The 19,400-nt window shown below is 41.2% G+C and overlaps 1 protein-coding gene and 1 long non-coding RNA gene across 3 annotated transcripts in view; one reads left to right on the top strand and one right to left on the bottom strand.

Moving 5' to 3' along the window:
• Positions 1-1,135: 1,135 nt before the first annotated feature.
• Positions 1,136-12,425, bottom strand: IFIT3 (interferon induced protein with tetratricopeptide repeats 3). 2 transcript variants are annotated; one of them, XM_015456370.4, is made up of 2 exons: positions 12,346-12,425; positions 1,136-3,125 (listed from the first exon to the last, which is right to left on the bottom strand). In XM_015456370.4, exons 1-2 carry the CDS (start codon positions 12,348-12,350, stop codon positions 1,667-1,669), a joined length of 1,464 nt encoding a protein of 487 aa, XP_015311856.3. In that variant the 5' UTR covers positions 12,351-12,425; the 3' UTR covers positions 1,136-1,666. The 2 variants fall into 2 exon arrangements, with proteins under 2 accessions (XP_015311856.3, XP_073858269.1); XM_074002168.1 differs by lacking the exon at positions 12,346-12,425 and adding an exon at positions 8,248-8,382.
• The window catches only part of LOC123566833 (uncharacterized), a 45,245-nt gene continuing 38,214 nt past the window's right edge, over positions 12,370-19,400 (top strand). Inside the window, exon 1 of the long non-coding RNA XR_006689481.3 lies at positions 12,370-12,598. This is a non-coding gene — a long non-coding RNA (uncharacterized lncRNA). The remainder of the gene's footprint in view (positions 12,599-19,400) is intronic.

The following is a 19,400-nucleotide window of genomic DNA, read 5'->3' as shown; positions in this document are numbered from 1 at the left end:
TTTAATAAAAAGTAAAAATTTAGTTGACATGTAAAAATTGTACATATTTATGGTGTACAGCATGTTTTAATATCTGTATACATTGTAGAATGGTTAAATCAAATTATTTAGCATATGCATTACCTCAGCTACTTACCTTTCTTTTTGTAGTGAGAACACAAAATCTACTCTCTCAGCAATTTTCAAGTATGCAACATATCATTATTAACTATAGTCACCATGATGTACTATGTTAGCCTCTTAATATGGTATAATGCTTTGGCAAAACTCAAAATCCCTAGCAGGTCTGGATCTTTGAGTTTGGAAATGGTCCAAGGTGTATATACTATGTCTGTGAATACCAGGGGGCAACTGTTTGTGGGTTCCTGGTGTAGGGTCTAAATTCTAAATTCAGAGAGATGAACTCCTTTGGGGCCACAGTCTTTCTGCCACTTATGAACCTACAAGCAAGTTTCTGGATGTTAAATCATCTAGGGAATCATTTCAGAATTTATTTCAAATATTACATTAATTCCTAGGGGATAAGGAATTTAAAAGGAAAGTGTTCAAATTATCATCTTACACATTTATACACTTTTACCTTTCTGTTGACACCCTTGTCACTAGATATTACATTCATGAATGAATTAAAAATGAACTGCAGATGAAAATCTTAAAAGTGCAGGGAGACTATACCCATGTGTTTAAGAGACCCTTGCTGTACAGGTCTGACTTTAACCTGAACAAAATGGAGCTCACCATGTCACACGCTGGCAGTTTGAAAGGGACTGCTGTAGACCTGGATGGATCTCTGCCCTTTTGGCCAGCCTCATAGTGGTGTCCCTCACACTCTGTCAGGGAGCCATTTGCCCAGGTATTCCTGGGCTCATAGCAACCCTGTCAACAGCAGCAGCTGCTAACTGGGCACGGGGCTTAGCTGGGGCTCCTAGGCTAGAAAGAGAATCATAGTTCGTACAATGTAAGGATAAGCTGGCTGCACGGGGAGGGTGTTCATTCTGAGGGAGGGGCTCAAATGGACATGTTGAGAATTGTACAGTGTGGCTTAGCAATTACCCACTGTTCCTAGTAGGAGAAACTTTGGGAATTAATGTTACTGTCATAGTCCCATACACAAACCACACAATTACTTCTATTCTAACAGAGTTGAAATGTATGGATTTATTGTAGCATTACTATCAAGAATACACATTGATTACAGTATTGCTATCAAGAATACATATAAATACAAGGCTGAAGCCATAAGTGAGACAAGAGATACTCCAGGGTTAGTCAAAAGTTAATCTTTGAGGTCCAGAAGGCTAGATGAAAATGAGATGAGACTGCAAATTTTGTTGTTAGGCAGTCACCAATTATGACTCTTGGCAGGAAGGGCTGGAATGAGGGTTATATGGTGAACTGAATGAAAACTCAGAACTAATCAGCAACATGTGGGCCTGAAGCATTTATTGCTACCAGTGATTAGTTATCAGACCTTCTGACTACATAACTTTAATTAACTATAATGAACATGCAAAACAATTCTTTAAAAATGTACTTTAAAGCAACATGCAAAACTTCCCTGCTCAGCAACCCCAAGCTGGGGCCCCCTGTCTTCCTATCTTCCTACCCTTCACAACCATCATTTTAGGCTTCTGATGCTCTGTTTTCCTCCTCTGTCTCAATTCAGTTACTCTGAGTTAGAGACGAGCTCTCTAGGATTGGAGCTGACTGCGTCCTGGCCCATTTCCTCACTGCCATCCTCAAGCTCAGATGCTGACAGGAAAAAACTGCCTATGCCTGAAGGGGCATTCCTTAGCAGGCGGCCCAGTTCCTTCTCATAACATTTGACTGCTTGCAGCAGATCTCCATTCTGCTTATGAATTAATCCTTGATGATACCAATAATTCGGTGCATTTTGTGGAAGCAGATTTTCAGATACATTCTGTGGTTGGTCTTTGATCTCTTCCTTCTCAGTTGATTTTTTGCTTATGGACAAACCCTCTAAACCACGTTGGAGAGCAGTGTCTTCAGACTTCCCGTTATATTTCTGAAGGTTGCAATAGTGCTGATGGGATTGTCGCTTCTCAGCATCAGGGTCTTCCTTACTGAATGGTGTCTGATAACATTCTGCCTCCAGGAACTCAGCAAGATCGGAGTACGCATCCAGAGGATTCAGTCCCTTCTCAAGAGCTTTATTCGAATAGTCCATAGCATATTGCTTTAGTGCTTCAATTTTCTCTTTATTTCCACTAGCTTCAGATTCTCCTGTATTCTGCATTTGCCTTACTTTTGCCTTGTAGCAGCACCCAATCTGGTGATAGAGGTAGCCATTGTTTGGTGTGGATTCCAATGCCCGTTGAAACAGTTCAATAGCTTTGTCTAGGTCACCTTTTCTTCTGTAAAATTTGGCTGCACTGCGGAGGACATCTGTTTGGCAAGGAGCCTTTTCCAAGGCTTCTTCAACCAACTGCTCTCCTTCGGCTTCTTTATTCATCTTCTGCAGTTTGAGGCCCAAGAGAACCTTGACATACTGGTTATCAGGACTCAGCTCAATGGCCTGTTTCAAAACATCAGTAGAGAACTGTTTCTCTGGGTTATTATCCAGATGGTACATCGCAATTGCCAGTCCAGAGGAGAATTCTGGGTTGTTAGGTTTTTCTTCCAGAGCCTTCTCAAAACACACCTTCGCCCTTTCATTTCTTCCACACTTCAGTTGTGTCCACCCTTCCTCACAGTCAAGTTCAGGATACTCAATACTGTATGGATTTGAAAATTTCTTGCAGGTTTGTTTTACCTTGTCTACATAAATCTGAGCATCTGAGAGTCTGCCCAAGTGATAGTAGACCCAGGCGTAGTTTCCCCAAGTGACTAGACTTCTGATTTCTGCTTGGTCAGCATGCTCTTGCTGGATTAACTCTTCAGCTTGCCGTAAGCATTCCAGGGCTGCCTCGTTTTTACCATCTAGGTGTTTTATGTAGGCCAACAAGTTGTACATTGTAGCTTTGAACTCAGTATTTAAAAATTCAATCTGGTTACACACTCTGTCTTCCAGATCCCTTGAGACACTTTCTTCCTTGAATAAGTTCCAGGTGAAATGGCATTTCAGTTGTGGAAGGATTTGCTCCAGGGAATTCTTGGTGACCTCACTGTGGAGAAAATAAACATGGTCACTGTGATGTACACTGCCAAGCACTGCACCCTGTGATCATTAATTTTATATGTCAATTGAACTGGGCCACAGGATGCCCAGATATGTGGTCCAACATTATTTCTAGGTGTGTATGTGATGTTGTTTCTGGAAGACATGAACCTGTGAATTAGTGGACTGAGTAGAGCAGATTGCTCTCCCCAGGATGGGTGGGCGTCTCCATTCTGTTGTGGGCGTTAATAGAACAAAAAGGCAGAGGAAGGGAGAATTCTCCCTCTGCCCGACTGCTTGAGTGTTGCGGGAAGTCAGGAACCCCGAACGGAGGGACCAGCTGAAGCCGCGGCAGAAGAACATAAATTGTGAAGATTTCATGGACATTTATTAGTTCCCCAAATTAATACTTTTATGATTTCTTACACCTGTCTTTACTGTAATCTCTGAACATAAATTGTGAAGATTTCATGGACACTTATCACGTCCCCAATGAATATCCTTGTGATTTCCTATACCTGTCTTTACTTATCTCTTAATCCCGTCATCTTCTTTGTAAGCTGAGGAGGATGAATGTCGCCTCAGGACCCTGTGATTGTGTCAACTGCACAAATTGTTTGAAGAGCATGTGTTTGAATATGAAATGTGGGTGTCTTTAAAAAAGAACAGGATAACAGCGATGTTCAGGGAACAAGAGAGGTAACTTTGAACTGGCCGCCGGTGATCCGGACGGAACAGAGCTATATTCCTCCTCTTTCATAAGCAAATAGGAGAAATATCCCTGAATTCTTTTTCTCAGCAAGGAACATCCCCAAGAAAGAGAATGCACCCTGAAAGTAGGCCTAGAGACGACCCCTTTTTAAGGTGTCCTGTCTTTTATGGTTGAAGCCAATGGGATGAAATAAGCCCCGGTCTCCTAGGATGGGAAAATTCCTACCTAATAAATTCTGGTCAGACAGGTTACCAGCTCTCAAACCCTGTTTCCTGATAAGATGTTATCAATGACAATGCGTGCCCGAAACTTCATTAGTAATTCTAATTTCACCTCATCCGGTGGTCCTGTGATCTCGTCCTGCCTCCATTTGCTTTGTGATATTTTATTACCTTGTGAAGTATGTGATCTCTGTGACCCATACCCCATTCGTGAACTCCCTCCCCATTTGAAAATCGCCAATAAAAACTTGCTGGTTTTACGGCTCAGGGAACATCACGGATCCTGCCGACATGTGATGTCTCCCCCAGACACCCAGCTTTAAATTTCTCTCTTTCCCTTTATTTCTCAACCCAGCCGAGACACTTAGGAAATAGAAAAGAACCCATGTTAAACATCGGGAGTGGGTTCTCCCGATACTTGAGCTAGGACATTGATCTTTTTCTGCCCTTGGACTAGACTTGGACTAGAACTTTCACCATTGGCTTGCCTGGTTCTCAGGCTTTTAGACTTGGACTGGGACTACACTATCAACTTTCCTTGGTCTCCAGCTTGCAGACAACAGATTATGGGATTTACCAGTCTCCATAATCAGGTGAACCAATTCCTCATAATAAATCTCTTTATATATAGATGTTCCTTGACTTATGATGGGGTTACATCCTGATAAACTCATCATAAATTGAAAACATTGTAAGTAAAAAGATGCATTTCCTTCTTTCCTTGCTTCCTTCCTTTTCTTGTAGAGACAGGGTCTCACTATATTGCCCAGAGTGGTCTCAAACTTCTGGTCTCAAGCAATCCTTCTGCCTTGACATCCCAAAGTGTTGGGATTACAGGTGTGAGCCACCACACCTGGCCCTAGGGGTTTTCAATTTGGCTTCACCTGGGGATTCTAACTACCCTGTATGAAGGACTACAAGTCAAAAGTCAAGTTAGCAATTATTTAAAAAATGAATACCAAGAGTAAGTTATAATGATGATAATTGAACAACTCTGCTTATGTCTGTTATGCCACTAAATCATAATAAAGTCATGGAAACAAGAGTTAACTTTGCAGATGGGTGAAGTAGGAAGGTTAGAAGGAGAAAGGAGAGAAAGGGTGAGTCTCAGATCAATAGAATATATCTGCAAATTTGTAGGTACATATAGGTGCCTGAAAATAATAGCTGAACACTCTAGTGATTAATAGAGAGTATACAGTGGACCTGCAGAATGACAAGAGACATTGGTTGTGTTTACCTCAACGAAACCAGAAATCACCTTGCAACTCTGATGACACTATCTCTCTCTCTCTCTCTCTCTCTTTTTTTTTTTTTTTTGGAGGGCAGAGGGCTTCGACATATCAATGCACCAGGGATCTTACTAAACTAAATTTTAAGCACTTATAGCTCAAGATTCTCCCTCTAAGATGAAATATATTTCCACCCTGTCATGTATCAGCTTCAGAAGGTATCAATTGCTCAAGAAAGTGTTGGACAAGCCGAAAAGCACACTGAACATTTCTGGACTTGTGAAAGAGCTCTGAATATGGATCTCTCAGGGATATTCCATCCCCACCAATGCTTTACCAATGCTAGAGTTGGCCAGGCTGAGACATTTAATGATAACATGGAGCTATTTATTCAGGAAGATAGCCAACCACTCATATGACTTTATGATTATAAAACGCACTGAAAATTGGAATTCAGGTCCCTTGATTCTCTTGATTTTTCCTAAACCTTACTCCCTAAAGTTTCCAATTTGATGAGGTATTTGATACCTGCTCTCTCCTTGAAGTAAAATTTGGAGCAAAATATATTGGACTGGAAGCCCTAAGACCTTGATAAGAAGAAACATGAACCCTAGAGCCAGAGGTCAGGAGGTTTGCATTATAATACTATTGCCCTCTTAAAACAAATACTCCATTTGCCAAGGTTTCCTCACTTAATAATTTCTCATATGCGTTTTTGAAAGTTATTCTGAATACTTCTTATATGTATAAATAAGTTAGTTAATAGTAATTAATGCAGATATTTAAAGAAATACAAGCAGGCAGGTGGGATGATGACTACAGTCACTTGGTAAAGAAAGCTAGGTGGCCGGGTGCAGTGGCTCACGCTTGTAATCCCAACATTTTGGGAGGCTGGGAGGGGGTTGGATCATGAGGTCAGGAGTTCGAGACCAGCCTGGCTAACATGATGAAACCCCGTCTCTATTAAAAATACAAAAATTAGCCGGGCGTGGTGGCGGGCGCCTGTAATCCCAGTTACTCAGGAAGCTGAGGCAGGAAAATTGCTTGAAACCGGAAGGCGGAGGTTGCAGTGAGCCGAGATCGGGCCACTGCACTCCAGCCTGGGCGAAAGAGCAAAACTCCGTCTCAAAAAAAAAAAAAAGCTAGGTTCAGATGAAATGTGGGGAGTAAAATGCCAGTCCTACCTGGATGGTCTGCATCTAGTAGAAGACCTTAGGGAGATAGGATTCCCTCGGGTGCAGAAAGAGATTTCCCATGACACCGGATTGCAGACATGAAATTTCGCTTACTAAAGCAGTTAAAGTTAGTGCTGCTAGTCCTCAGGAAATCCCCAGAATCAACATTGTTACAGTCTCTCACCTAACCCAGATCGTGATCGCCTGTCTTGCTCACAGACTCCAGGGTAGATACCACATCTCCTTCCCAGTCAAAGCCATTACTAGAGTAGAATCTTGAAATTTTCAGAAAGTGGCCATCTTGAAGTGGTAAGAGTGGGGATTTCCCCACTCTTGTCTGCACATGTGCAGCTTGTCCCGCACATGTGCTGGTTATGCTCCAACTGACTACGTGAAGGAACCCCAGCAGACCTATGCTCAGTTGGTTGGTCAGAACAGGCCCTATCCAAGGAGTCCCTCACTTTAGAAAGCAAGTGAAGAAACTCTCCAGAGCTGGGCTTCTCAACCTTTAATGTACTTATGGACGCAAACACCTGGGAATCTTTTTAAAATGCAGATCTGGATTCAGATAAGCTGGGATGTTGCCTGTCTTAGAACTTCCGGGGGGATCTCAGATTCAGACCACACTGTGAGCAGCAAGGCTCTGGGAAGACTTCCGTTTTTAGCAGTGATTTCCAGTCCCCAGTTTCCCATACTTAAAATACCCCTTCAACAGGCAAGCTTTGCTTCATTTTTATTTTTGTTTTTTTGTAGGTCTCACTTTGTTGCCAAGACTGGTCTCGACCTCCTTGTCTCAAACAATCCTCCTGCCTCAGCCTCCCAAAGTGCCGGGATTACAGGCTTAGCCACTGTGCCCAGGCACAAGCTTTGCTTTATTTCAACGTTCTTCCCACCCCTCCCCACTCCTGACTCTTGGGGTTTCCTCCTTCACATGTACACACATACAACGCAGGAAGCCTTGTATGCATTTAAGGAAGAGAGGATTTGGAGATGGACATTTCTTCTATAAGCCATTCAGTGTGCCTATGAAGTACTTGTGGTCCTCTTTAAATATGTGTTTGTTTCTGGACCTTATTTCTGTTTTACTCAATCAGGATTTCAGAATGCAGTACCTAGAAATTTGCATTCTATCATAAGACTCAGGTTGATATGATTCATGCCACTCGCAAACCACAGTTTGAGAGACTGCAAGCAACACTTCCTCCCTGTTCGTTGATCACATGGGAGGCTTAGCAGGTCACTAGACCTCCTAGAGGACAACTCAGGTAGACATATCCCCCAATTATGAAAAAGTGCATTTCAAGGTAAAAGTGACCTCAACATAAATTGGAATTTCGCAGTGCTGAATTAATCATTGACACATTTGCTGAGAAGCAAGCATAGTTTTAAAATAACCACAATCACAACAAAACCCACAAACCTCTGACTTAGGCTTTCTAAATATAAGAAACAAAAGATGAACCCGGACCTCCAGTAACTTCCTTCTAGGCCTCAACTTTCACTGACCCGATTTTGCCTGAAAGGATATGAGCACCAGCTCTCTAGGATCTCTCTCAATGTGCCCCGTCCCTTCCCAGCTCCCAGCTCCCCTTTCCCTGCGTCCTTTGGCTGCCTGACTCTATACATCACAAAAAGCTACAGAAATAAAAATGCACAAATGGGTAAGGCAGATTTATGCTTGAATTAGATAAACGCATATTTCATCCCTAAGCAAACACTGAAATAGCGTAAGTCAGCAAGTTGTACCTAAGAAATTCTGTTTCCTATCAGAGAAGCAGGGACTATTTACCTCATGATGGCTGTTTCCCTGCAGTTCTGAAAAGCTGGAGTCCCAGTTGATTTTGTTTTTAGCTTATTGATTCCAAGCAAATGCTGAAGAGGTTTCTAACCAGGCTGCTGTTAGGTCTGTGCTTTTATGAAAGGCGAAAGGAAAGTGAAACTGATGGAACCCTATCAAGATCCTTCTTGAAGGGAAACTGAAACAGAATCTGTAAGAACTGAGCTGACTCGTGCCAGGAATATGTTCCAGACAGATTTGGAAAACTGTAGTTTGAAAGTTGTAAAAATGCACTGTAAAAAGAAAATAAAATTTTAAAAGCTTCCAAATGTATTATGTCAAGAGGCAAAGTTAAGCCCTGAAAACTGACTCACGTAATGTGACTGGTTTTTTTTCTCAGGTGCATGACTGTTGCTCCCTGACCTGTGTGGTGAGAGGTTACACATTAACCAGACTCACAAGTCTCACTGCAACTTCTCCCTCTTGGGTTCAAGTGATTCTCCTGCCTCAGCCTCCTGAGTAGCTAGGATTACAGGCATGCACCACCATGCCTGGATAATTTTTGTATTTTTAGTAGAGGCAGGGTTTCACCATGTTGGTCAGGCTGGTCTCGAACTCCTGACCTCGTGACCTGCCCGCCTCAGCCTCCCAAAGTGCTGGGATTATAGCCGTGCACCACCGTGCCCGGCCTCAGACAACCTAGTCTTTATTAAAACCTAGACCTCATGTTATGGAAACAGAGACCCTTCTGATTGTTACTTTTTTTTTTTTTTTTTTGGAGACAGGATCTCACTCTGTCATCCAGGCTGGAGTGCAGTAGTACGATCTCAGCTTACTGCAACCTCTGCCTCCCAGGCTCAAGCGATCCTCCCACCTCAGCCTCTCCAGTCGATGAGACTATAGGCACATGCCACCACGCCTGGTTGATTTTTGTATTTTTAGTAGAAATGGGGTCTCACTATGTTGCCCAGGCTGGTCTCCAACTCCTGAGCTCAAGCATCTGCCCTCCCCTTCCTCCCAAAGTGTTGGACTTGTGGGCGTGAGCCACTGTGGCCAGCCATGTTACCTCTTTGCAAAAGAATATTAAGCAATTCCCTTGGACTGTAATCAATAGTAGCCAATCAAATTGTATATCTGTATGTTTTCTCTGTATGGAAGATGTTGGCCAGGCACGGTGGCTCATGCCTGTAATCCCAGCATTTTGGGAGGCCAAGGTGGGTGCATCACTTAAGGTTAGGAATTCAAGACCAACCTTACCAACATGGCAAAACCCCATCTCTACTAAAATACAAAAAATTAACCAGGCGTAGTGGTGTGCTCCTATAGTCCCAGCTACTTGGGAGGCTGGGTGGAAGAATCCCTTGAACCCAGGAGTCTGAGGCTGCAGTGAGCCATGACTGAGCCACTGCACTCCAGCCTGGGTGACAGAGTAAGTCTCTGTCTCAAAAACAACAACAACAACAGAAGCTGTCATTCTGTTCAACACCTCTGTCTTTGCCTATGTAAACAGTCCTCATTTTTCTCTACACTGGGAATGTTGTTCACCATTCTTGGGTGTAGCTCTACTCCTGGGATTGCCGCCCTCAACTTTTTGCTGGAATAAACTCTTTTAACTGGATCCTGAGCCTTCTGATTATTGTATGTTGACAGTACTAATTATATGGTCCTACTCCCAGAGATTCTGGTGCAATGAATCTGATGTGAGCTTAGAAACCTGTGTTTTCACAAGTGCCTTGGAAATTCAGTGGCAGGAGCTCCTGTACCACATTCTGAGAAGTGCTGCTGTAGACGTATTTTTAAAAGCAGTTTTCCCCTTTATTTGTGGAGCTAATGTGGTGAATTAAGAAGCATTATCAGACAAGCTTGAGTGAAGGGAAAAAAACCACAGGACACCTGGATTTCAGTGACCTCTTTACTTAGTTCTGGGATATTTCTTGAGTCACATAACTGAACCTCATTCTCTTATCCTTAAAACGCCCTGGGATGAATTTCCTTTTTCCCTCCATCCAATTGATAGAAAATTATGCCCTGGGGAGAACCACTTTCACCCTTCTCCAAGATCTGGGTTCAGCTCTTATGGCTTTGACCACTCTAAGGGGTGGGTAACCATCAAAGACTGGCCCAATCTCTCCAGATAGGAGGCCCATCCCTGGCCCCCTCTTTAAAGTGAGCATAGTTGAAAGCATTACGATCTTTCACCTTTTGACCATGGGGCATAGAGTCAGATGATCAGCATTAGAGTTTGGCGCCTCCATTAATGACTCTGCTCTGACACCTGCTCTCTACCTGATGTCTTGGGCAAGTAATTTGCCCTTCTAAGCCCCATTTTGGTCATCTAGAAAATGAGGCTAATAATGGAAATAATAGCTCTTACTTCTAGGGCTGTTGGAAGGGTGATATGAGGTCATGCATAAAAAGCGTTTAACACAGTGCCCACTAACTACAGATCACAAAGAAATGTTACCACCATGATTGCTGGTATTAATATATTTGTGTTATAATTTTAAGTGAATTTGTGAGTGTGTAAAGGGGGCAACAGAGTTCCTCGGTGGATGGGGCAGAGGAGGATGCCCATCAGCTGGCATGTGCCAGCAAGTTCTCCAGGTGATTTTCCCATTTGGAAATTTTTAGCACTGCTGGAGAGGAGCAGCCCAACCTCATCCTGTTCCTACAGCCTCTGGAAATAGGAGCACCTTGATGTGAACCTGAGTCCAGCATAGTTCAGAGAGTCCCCCTCAGACCTCCTCAGGTTAGTGGCTATAGACACACCTAAAGACAGGACCCTGCAAAACCTTTCCTGCAAGCTGCTTACTAAGATGCTGGGTAGTGCCTGGCTTCTGGTCAACCCCACTCACACAGACACAATTGACATCGCTCTTGACCAGGAACTTATTCTATATAAAAGGGTTAGCCTGAGGTATTTGGCAGTGAATTCCTCTTACCCATTTCATCCCCAAACATGACATTGCAGAGCATCTTCAAGTCCTTGGGGCAGAGGGTAGGGAATCCAGTTTTCCTTTTCTGTCCCCCTAAATGGTTGATGGGGTCTTCCCTCCCTGGCAATCACTTCCTCACTCCTTCCCTGGAGATGCTTGGTGGGAAAGGCATCCTTTTCTCTTAGTTCTCCCTGACGTGCTATCCCCTGAAGAACTCCAGGAGGTCAACATATATATTTAAAAATCAAGTTTACTGAGATTATACTTTAAGATGCACCCATTTTCAGTGTATAGTCTGATGAGTTTTGATAAATGTTTATGCTTATGTAGCCACCACCACTACCTCCCTATAGACTATTCCTATGATTCCAAAAGATTCTTTTGGGAGCCTTCCTACTCAATCCCCCACATCTCCAGGCAACCACTGATTTGCTTTCCATCATTAGAGATTAGAACAGTTTTAGATAAGAGATTAGGTCATTACACTTTTGAGGAGAAATTCTTTTCTGCTGCTGACCAGCATTCACTACATCAATAAAAATAAGTGCTAAACTTTGGGTTTGTTTTTATATAAGAAATGACAAAAACGCTCCTTTGTAAGAATTGTTTCTTGCACTTCCCACCTTAAAGTAATGCAACGTTTCAGGGCAAAATTGCCCTCTTCATGAGTGGGTCTGCGGTATTGATTGTATCTCTCACAGTATCTGTTGAAAATAAATTCCTCCTTTTAAAATTACAAGAAAAAACGCCTGTGACTTAATCTTTTCAAGCAAAATGACAGTAACAGAAAAGCCCCAGAAGAGTAATTCCCTTAGGTCTACTCTTGAATCGCAAAGTTTGTGGCTGAGTGAAATACACTGCTCCTGCCAAGCCTTCCTCTCATCACAGGGAATAGCTGCACACAAGGAGGAAACATGAGCTGATGCATTCCCCACTCTGCCTCCCCCTATATAGTTCCATAGGGAACAGTTCCAGAAACTTAAGGAGCCTGTGTATACACCAAAAAAAGCCACAGGGAAAAAACCCTCAAACATCTTATAAATGCTCAGACTGATAAAGACATATTGAATCTATAAACATCAGGACAATTCAGGAATGTGCCTGCACAGTAAGAAGCTCAACTTACAATTTGCACTCAATAACAAGCATGATTCTGCATTTTTATTTCACTGACCTCATGACTGCTCTCTGCGTCTCTGCTGTTCCAAAAAGCTGGTAACCAGGCCGATTTGTTCTTCAGAAATCTTCCTGTCTGCCTCAAGTAAATACTGAAGGAACTACATAAAGGGGTGGGAGAGTAGGGCACGCATCAGCTGATGTTTTGAGTAATTGCTCTTAGGGAAAGGAAGAGGAAACTGGAAAGTGAAACTAATTTAAAATCGTCAGGTGGAGGAAAATGAAACCTAACAGCTTGAGACCTGCAACGGGTGAGCCAGAGTACATTGTTCAAAACCATGACTAAAATTTGTTTGAGAGAATGTGGAAGTATTCCTAATGTAAATCAAAAAATTAAATTCTAAGGCCATACTCACCAACCACGTGACTGGACCCCTGCTTTTGGCCAACGGCATTCCAAAGTTAACCTGAAAATTGATGGGAAGGGGAAGCTGGATATACCTCATTACACCCTTTTTCCTTTTAGAATTACTAATAGAACACACTCTTTTTTTTTTTTTTTTTTTGAGACAGGGTCTTACTTTGTTGCCCAGGCTGGAATGCAGTGGCATGATCTCAGCTTACTGCAACCTCTGCCTTCTGGGTTCAAGTGATTCTTTTGCCTCAGCCTCCCGAGTAGCTGGGATTAGAGGCGCCCACCACCACGCCCAGCTAATTTTTGTATTTTCAGTAGAGATGGTGTTTCACCATGTTGGTCAGGCTGGTCTTGAACTCCTGACCTCAGGTGATCCACCCACCTCGGCCTCCAAAAGTGCTGGGATTACAGGCGTGAGCCACTGCACCCAGCCACAACATGCTCTTTTCAAGTGTTACAAGAAACATTTACATCCTATTCTCTCTGAAGTCTGCTACCTGCAGGCTTCATCTGCATAATAAAATCTTGGTCTCCACAACCCGGACATTCCTTTCTATTGATTGTCTATTGAATTTCTACTGAATGTCTCCAGACATTCGTTTCTATTGATAATAACTCTTTCAACCAATCATCAATCAGAAAATCTTTGAATCTGCCTATGACTTGGAAGCTGCCCTGCTTCCCTGTTTCCAATCGTCCCACCTTTCTGGACCTAGCCAATGTACACCTTACATGTATTGATTGATGTCTTATGTCTCCCTAAAATGTATAAAAACCAAGTCGTAGCCTAGCACTTGTTCTCAGGATCTCCTGAGGGCTGTGTCATAGGCCACAGGTCACTCATATTTGGCTTAGAATAAATCTCTTCAAATGTTTTACAGAGTTTGACTTTTTTTGTCCATATTAGGTATCTGACCATAGGAAACTGCATTTTTTAAGCCAATTCTTATTTAAAAAAATTTTTGTGGCCACATAGAAGGTATATATATTTATGGGGTACATGAAATATTTGATACAGCATACAATGAGTAATAATCACATCAGGGTAAATGACCTCAAGCATTTATTCTTTGTATTACAAACAATCTAATTATACTCTTTTAGTTATTTTGAAATATGCAATAAATTATTGTTGACTATAGTCATCTTCTTGTTCTAACAAACACTAGATCTTATTAATTCTATCTAGGTATATTTTTGTACCCATTAAGCATCCCCACTTCCCCCACTACTAGTCTTCCCAGCCTGTAGTAATCATCATTCTAATCTCTATCTCCATGTGTTCAATTGTCTTAATATTTTTAGCTTCCACAAACAAGTGAGAATATGTAAAATTTGTCTTTCTGCGCCTGGCATAATTCACTTATAATGACTTCCAGTTCTATCCATGTTGTTGCAAATGACAGGATCTCATTCTTTTTGTGGCTGAAGAGTACTCCATTGTGTAAATGTATCACATTTTCTTTATCCGTTCTTCTGTTGATGGACACTCAGGTTGCTTCCAAATCTTGGCTATTGTGAATAGTGCTGCAATAAACATGGGAGTGCAGGTATCTCTTTGATGTACTGATTTCCTTTCTTTTTGATATATTCCTGGCAGTGGGATTACTAGATCATATGGTAGTTCTTTTTTTAGTTTTTTGAGGAACCTCCAAACTGTTATCCATAGTAGTTACAATAGTTTACATTCCCGCCAACAGTGTACAAGGGTTCCCTTTTCTCCACATCCTTGCTAGCATTTGTTATTGCCTGTCTTTTGGATATAAGCAATTTTAACAAGGGTGAGATCATATCTCATTGCAGGTTTTTTTTTTTAACTTTTATTTTATGTTCAGGTGTACATGTATAGGTTTGTTATTTAGGTAAATTGCATGTCATGAGGGTTTAGTGTACAGATTATTTAGTCACCCAGGTAATAGGCATAGTATATGATAGGTAGTTTTTCAGTCCTCTCCTTTCTCCCATGCGTCACCCTCAAGTAGGCCCCAGTGTCTGTTCCCCTCTTTGTGTCCATGATGTTCAGTTCCCACTTATAAGTGAGAACATGCGGTATTTTGTTTTCTCTTCCTGCGTTAGTTTACTGAGGATAATGGCCTCCAGTTCCATTCATGTTACTGCAAAGGACATGAGCTCATTCTTCTTTTTTTTTTTTTTTTTTGTGGTTGCGTAGTATTCTATGGTGTATATGTACCACATTTTCCTTATCCGGTCTTCTGTTGATGGGCATTTAGGTTGAGTCCATGTCTTTGCTATTGTGAATAGTGCTGTGATGGTTGTGCATGTGTCTTTTTTTTTTTTTTTTTTTTGGGTGTCTCTTAAATTAATATTTTTATTTTTTATTTATTTATCTTTCTTCTCCACACAGGAGACATGGAGCCCACTTACAAACTAGATCCAATTCCATGAAATCCAATGTTTTTACATAATTAATTTTATGTATACTAGTTTTTCAAACGTGCCAACAATTTTTGTGGTGTCAGGCTGACATGTAGCTTTAGAAAACATTATTTCTAGAATTATACACATAACATTGCATTACAACAAACAAAAGTCATTTTTAAATAGGAATATTCTAATGAAGAAATGTTGTGTTTCATTCTCTAACAAAATTTAGATCCTTTAAATACCATATTCAACTATTTCATTGACATTCTGGTGGGCTTCCCTGGGTTTCTCTTACCTAATAATAAATTATCAGGGATTATTATATTTTTTTTAATTTATTTATTATTATTATACTTTAAGTTCTAGGGTACATGTGCATAACGTGCAGGTTTGTTACATATGTATACTTGTGCCATGTTGCTGTGCTGCACCCATCAACTCGTCAGCACCCATCAACTTGTCATTTACGTCAGGTATAACTCCCAATGCAATCCCTCCCCCCTCCCCCCTCCCCATGATAGGCCCCAGTGTGTGATGTTCCCCTTCCCGAGTCCAAGTGATCTCATTGTTCAGTTCCCACCTATGAGTGAGAACATGCGGTGTTTGGTTTTCTGTTCTTGTGATAGTTTGCTAAGAATGATGGTTTCCAGCTGCATCCATGTCCCTACAAAGGACACAAACTCATCCTTTTTTATGGCTGCATAGTATTCCATGGTGTATATGTGCCACATTTTCTTAATCCAATCTGTCACTGATGGACATTTGGGTTGGTTCCAAGTCTTTGCTATTGTGAATAGTGCCGCAATAAACATACGTGTGCATGTGTCTTTATAGCAGCATAATTTATAATCCTTTGGGTATATACCCAGTAATGGGATGGCTGGGTCATATGGTACATCTAGTTCTAGATCCTTGAGGAATCGCCATACTGTTTTCCATAATGGTTGAACTAGTTTACAATCCCACCAACAGTGTAAAAGTGTTCCTATTTCTCCACATCCTCTCCAGCACCTGTTGTTTCCTGACTTTTTAATGATCGCCATTCTAACTGGTGTGAGATGGTATCTCATTGTGGTTTTGATTTGCATTTCTCTGATGGCCAGTGATGATGAGCATTTTTTCATGTGTCTGTTGGCTGTATGAATGTCTTCTTTTGAGAAATGTCTGTTCATATCCTTTGCCCACTTTTTGATGGGGTTGTTTGTTTTTTTCTTGTAAATTTGTTTGAGTTCTTTGTAGGTTCTGGATATTAGCCCTTTGTCAGATGAGTAGATTGCAAAAATTTTCTCCCATTCTGTAGGTTGCCTGTTCACTCTGATGGTAGTTTCTTTTGCTGTGCAGAAGCTCTTTAGTTTAATTAGATCCCATTTGTCAATTTTGGCTTTTGCTGCTGTTGCTTTTGGTGTTTTAGACATGAAGTCTTTGCCCATGCCTATGTCCTGAATGGTACTACCTAGGTTTTCCTCTAGGATTTTTATGGTATTAGGTCTAACATTTAAGTCTCTAATCCATCTTGAATTAATTTTCATATAAGGAGTAAGGAAAGGATCCAGTTTCAGCTTTCTACTTATGGCTAGCCAATTTTCCCAGCACCATTTATTAAATAGGGAATCCTTTCCCCATTTCTTGTTTCTCTCAGGTTTGTCAAAGATCAGATGGCTGTAGATGTGTGGTATTATTTCTGAGGACTCTGTTCTGTTCCATTGGTCTATATCTCTGTTTTGGTACCAGTACCATGCTGTTTTGGTTTCTGTAGCCTTGTAGTATAGTTTGAAGTCAGGTAGCGTGATGCCTCCAGCTTTGTTCTTTTGACTTAGGATTGTCTTGGAGATGCGGGCTCTTTTTTGGTTCCATATGAACTTTAAAGCAGTTTTTTCCAATTCTGTGAAGAAACTCATTGGTAGCTTGATGGGGATGGCATTGAATCTATAAATAACCTTGGGCAGTATGGCCATTTTCACGATATTGATTCTTCCTATCCATGAGCATGGTATGTTCTTCCATTTGCTTGTGTCCTCTTTTATTTCACTGAGCAGTGGTTTGTAGTTCTCCTTGAAGAGGTCCTTTACATCCCTTGTAAGTTGGATTCCTAGGTATTTTATTCTCTTTGAAGCAATTGTGAATGGAAGTTCATTCCTGATTTGGCTCTCTGTTTGTCTGTTACTGGTGTATAAGAATGCTTGTGATTTTTGCACATTAATTTTGTATCCTGAGACTTTGCTGAAGTTGCTTATCAGCTTGAGGAGATTTTGGGCTGAGACAATGGGGTTTTCTAAATATACAATGATGTCATCTGCAAAGAGGGACAATTTGACTTCTTCTTTTCCTAACTGAATACCCTTGATTTCTTTCTCTTGCCTAATTGCCCTAGCCAGAACTTCCAACACTATGTTGAATAGGAGTGGTGAGAGAGGGCATCCCTGTCTTGTGCCAGTTTTCAAAGGGAATTTTTCCAGTTTTTGCCCATTCAGTATGATATTGGCTGTGGGTTTGTCATAAATAGCTCTTATTATTTTGAGGTACGTTCCATCAATACCGAATTTATTGAGCGTTTTTAGCATGAAGGGCTGTTGAATTTTGTCAAAAGCCTTTTCTGCATCTATTGAGATAATCATGTGGTTCTTGTCTTTGGTTCTGTTTATATGCTGGATTATGTTTATTGATTTGCGAATGTTGAACCAGCCTTGCATCCCAGGGATGAAGCCCACTTGATCATGGTGGATAAGCTTTTCGATGTGTTGCTGAATCCGGTTTGCCAGTATTTTATTGAGGATTTTTGCATCGATGTTCATCAGGGATATTGGTCTAAAATTCTCTTTTTTTGTTGTGTCTCTGCCAGGCTTTGGTATCAGGATGATGTTGGCCTCATAAAATGAGTTAGGGAGGATTCCCTCTTTTTCTATTGATTGGAATAGTTTCAGAAGGAATGGTACCAACTCCTCCTTGTACCTCTGGTAGAATTCAGCTGTGAATCCATCTGGTCCTGGACTTTTTTTGGTTGGTAGGCTATTAATTATTGCCTCAATTTCAGAGCCTGCTCTTGGTCTATTCAGGGATTCAATTTCTTCCTGGTTTAGTCTTGGAAGAGTGTAAGTGTCCAGGAAATTATCCATTTCTTCTAGATTTTCCAGTTTATTTGCGTAGAGGTGTTTATAGTATTCTCTGATGGTAGTTTGTATTTCTGTGGGGTCGGTGGTGATATCCCCTTTATCATTTTTAATTGCGTCGATTTGATTCTTCTCTCTTTTCTTCTTTATTAGTCTTGCTAGTGGTCTGTCAATTTTGTTGATCTTTTCAAAAAACCAACTCCTGGATTCATTGATTTTTTGGAGGGTTTTTTGTGTCTCTATCTCCTTCAGTTCTGCTCTGATCTTAGTTATTTCTTGCCTTCTGCTAGCTTTCGAATGTGTTTGCTCTTGCTTCTCTAGTTCTTTTAATTGCGATGTTAGAGTGTCAATTTTAGATCTTTCCTGCTTTCTCTTGTGGGCATTTAGTGCTATAAATTTCCCTCTACACACTGCTTTAAATGTGTCCCAGAGATTCTGGTATGTTGTATCTTTGTTCTCATAGGTTTCAAAGAACATCTTTATTTCTGCCTTCATTTCGTTATGTACCCAGTAGTCATTCAGGAGCAGGTTGTTCAGTTTCCATGTAGTTGAGCGGTTTTGATTGAGTTTCTTAGTCCTGAGTTCTAGTTTGATTGCACTGTGGTCTGAGAGACAGTTTGTTATAATTTCTGTTCTTGTACATTTGCTGAGGAGTGCTTTACTTCCAATTACGTGGTCGATTTTGGAGTAAGTACGATGTGGTGCTGAGAAGAATGTATATTCTGTTGATTTGGGGTGGAGAGTTCTATAGATGTCTATTAGGTCTGCTTGCTGCAGAGATGAGTTCAATTCCTGGATATCCTTGTTAACTTTCTGTCTCGTTGATCTGTCTGATGTTGACAGTGGAGTCCCATTATTATTGTATGGGAGTCTAAGTCTCTTTGTAAGTCTCTAAGGACTTGCTTGATGAATCTCGGTGCTCCTGTATTGGGTGCACATATATTTAGGATAGTTAGCTCTTCCTGTTGAATTGATCCCTTTACCATTATGTAATGGTCTTCTTTGTCTCTTTTGATCTTTGATGGTTTAAAGTCTGTTTTATCAGAGACTAGTATTGCAACCCCTGCTTTTTTTTGTTCTCCATTTGCTTGGTAAATCTTCCTCCATCCCTTTATTTTGAGCCTATGTATGTCTCTGCGTGTGAGATGGGTCTCCTGAATACAGCAGACTGATGGGTCTTGACTCTTTATCCAGTTTGCCAGTCTA

Source organism: Macaca fascicularis, chromosome 9, assembly GCF_037993035.2.
Source record: "Macaca fascicularis isolate 582-1 chromosome 9, T2T-MFA8v1.1".
NCBI lineage: Eukaryota > Metazoa > Chordata > Mammalia > Primates > Cercopithecidae > Macaca > Macaca fascicularis.
The sequence above is the reverse complement of the archived record's forward strand: the minus strand, read 5'-3'. Positions and strand labels throughout refer to the sequence as shown.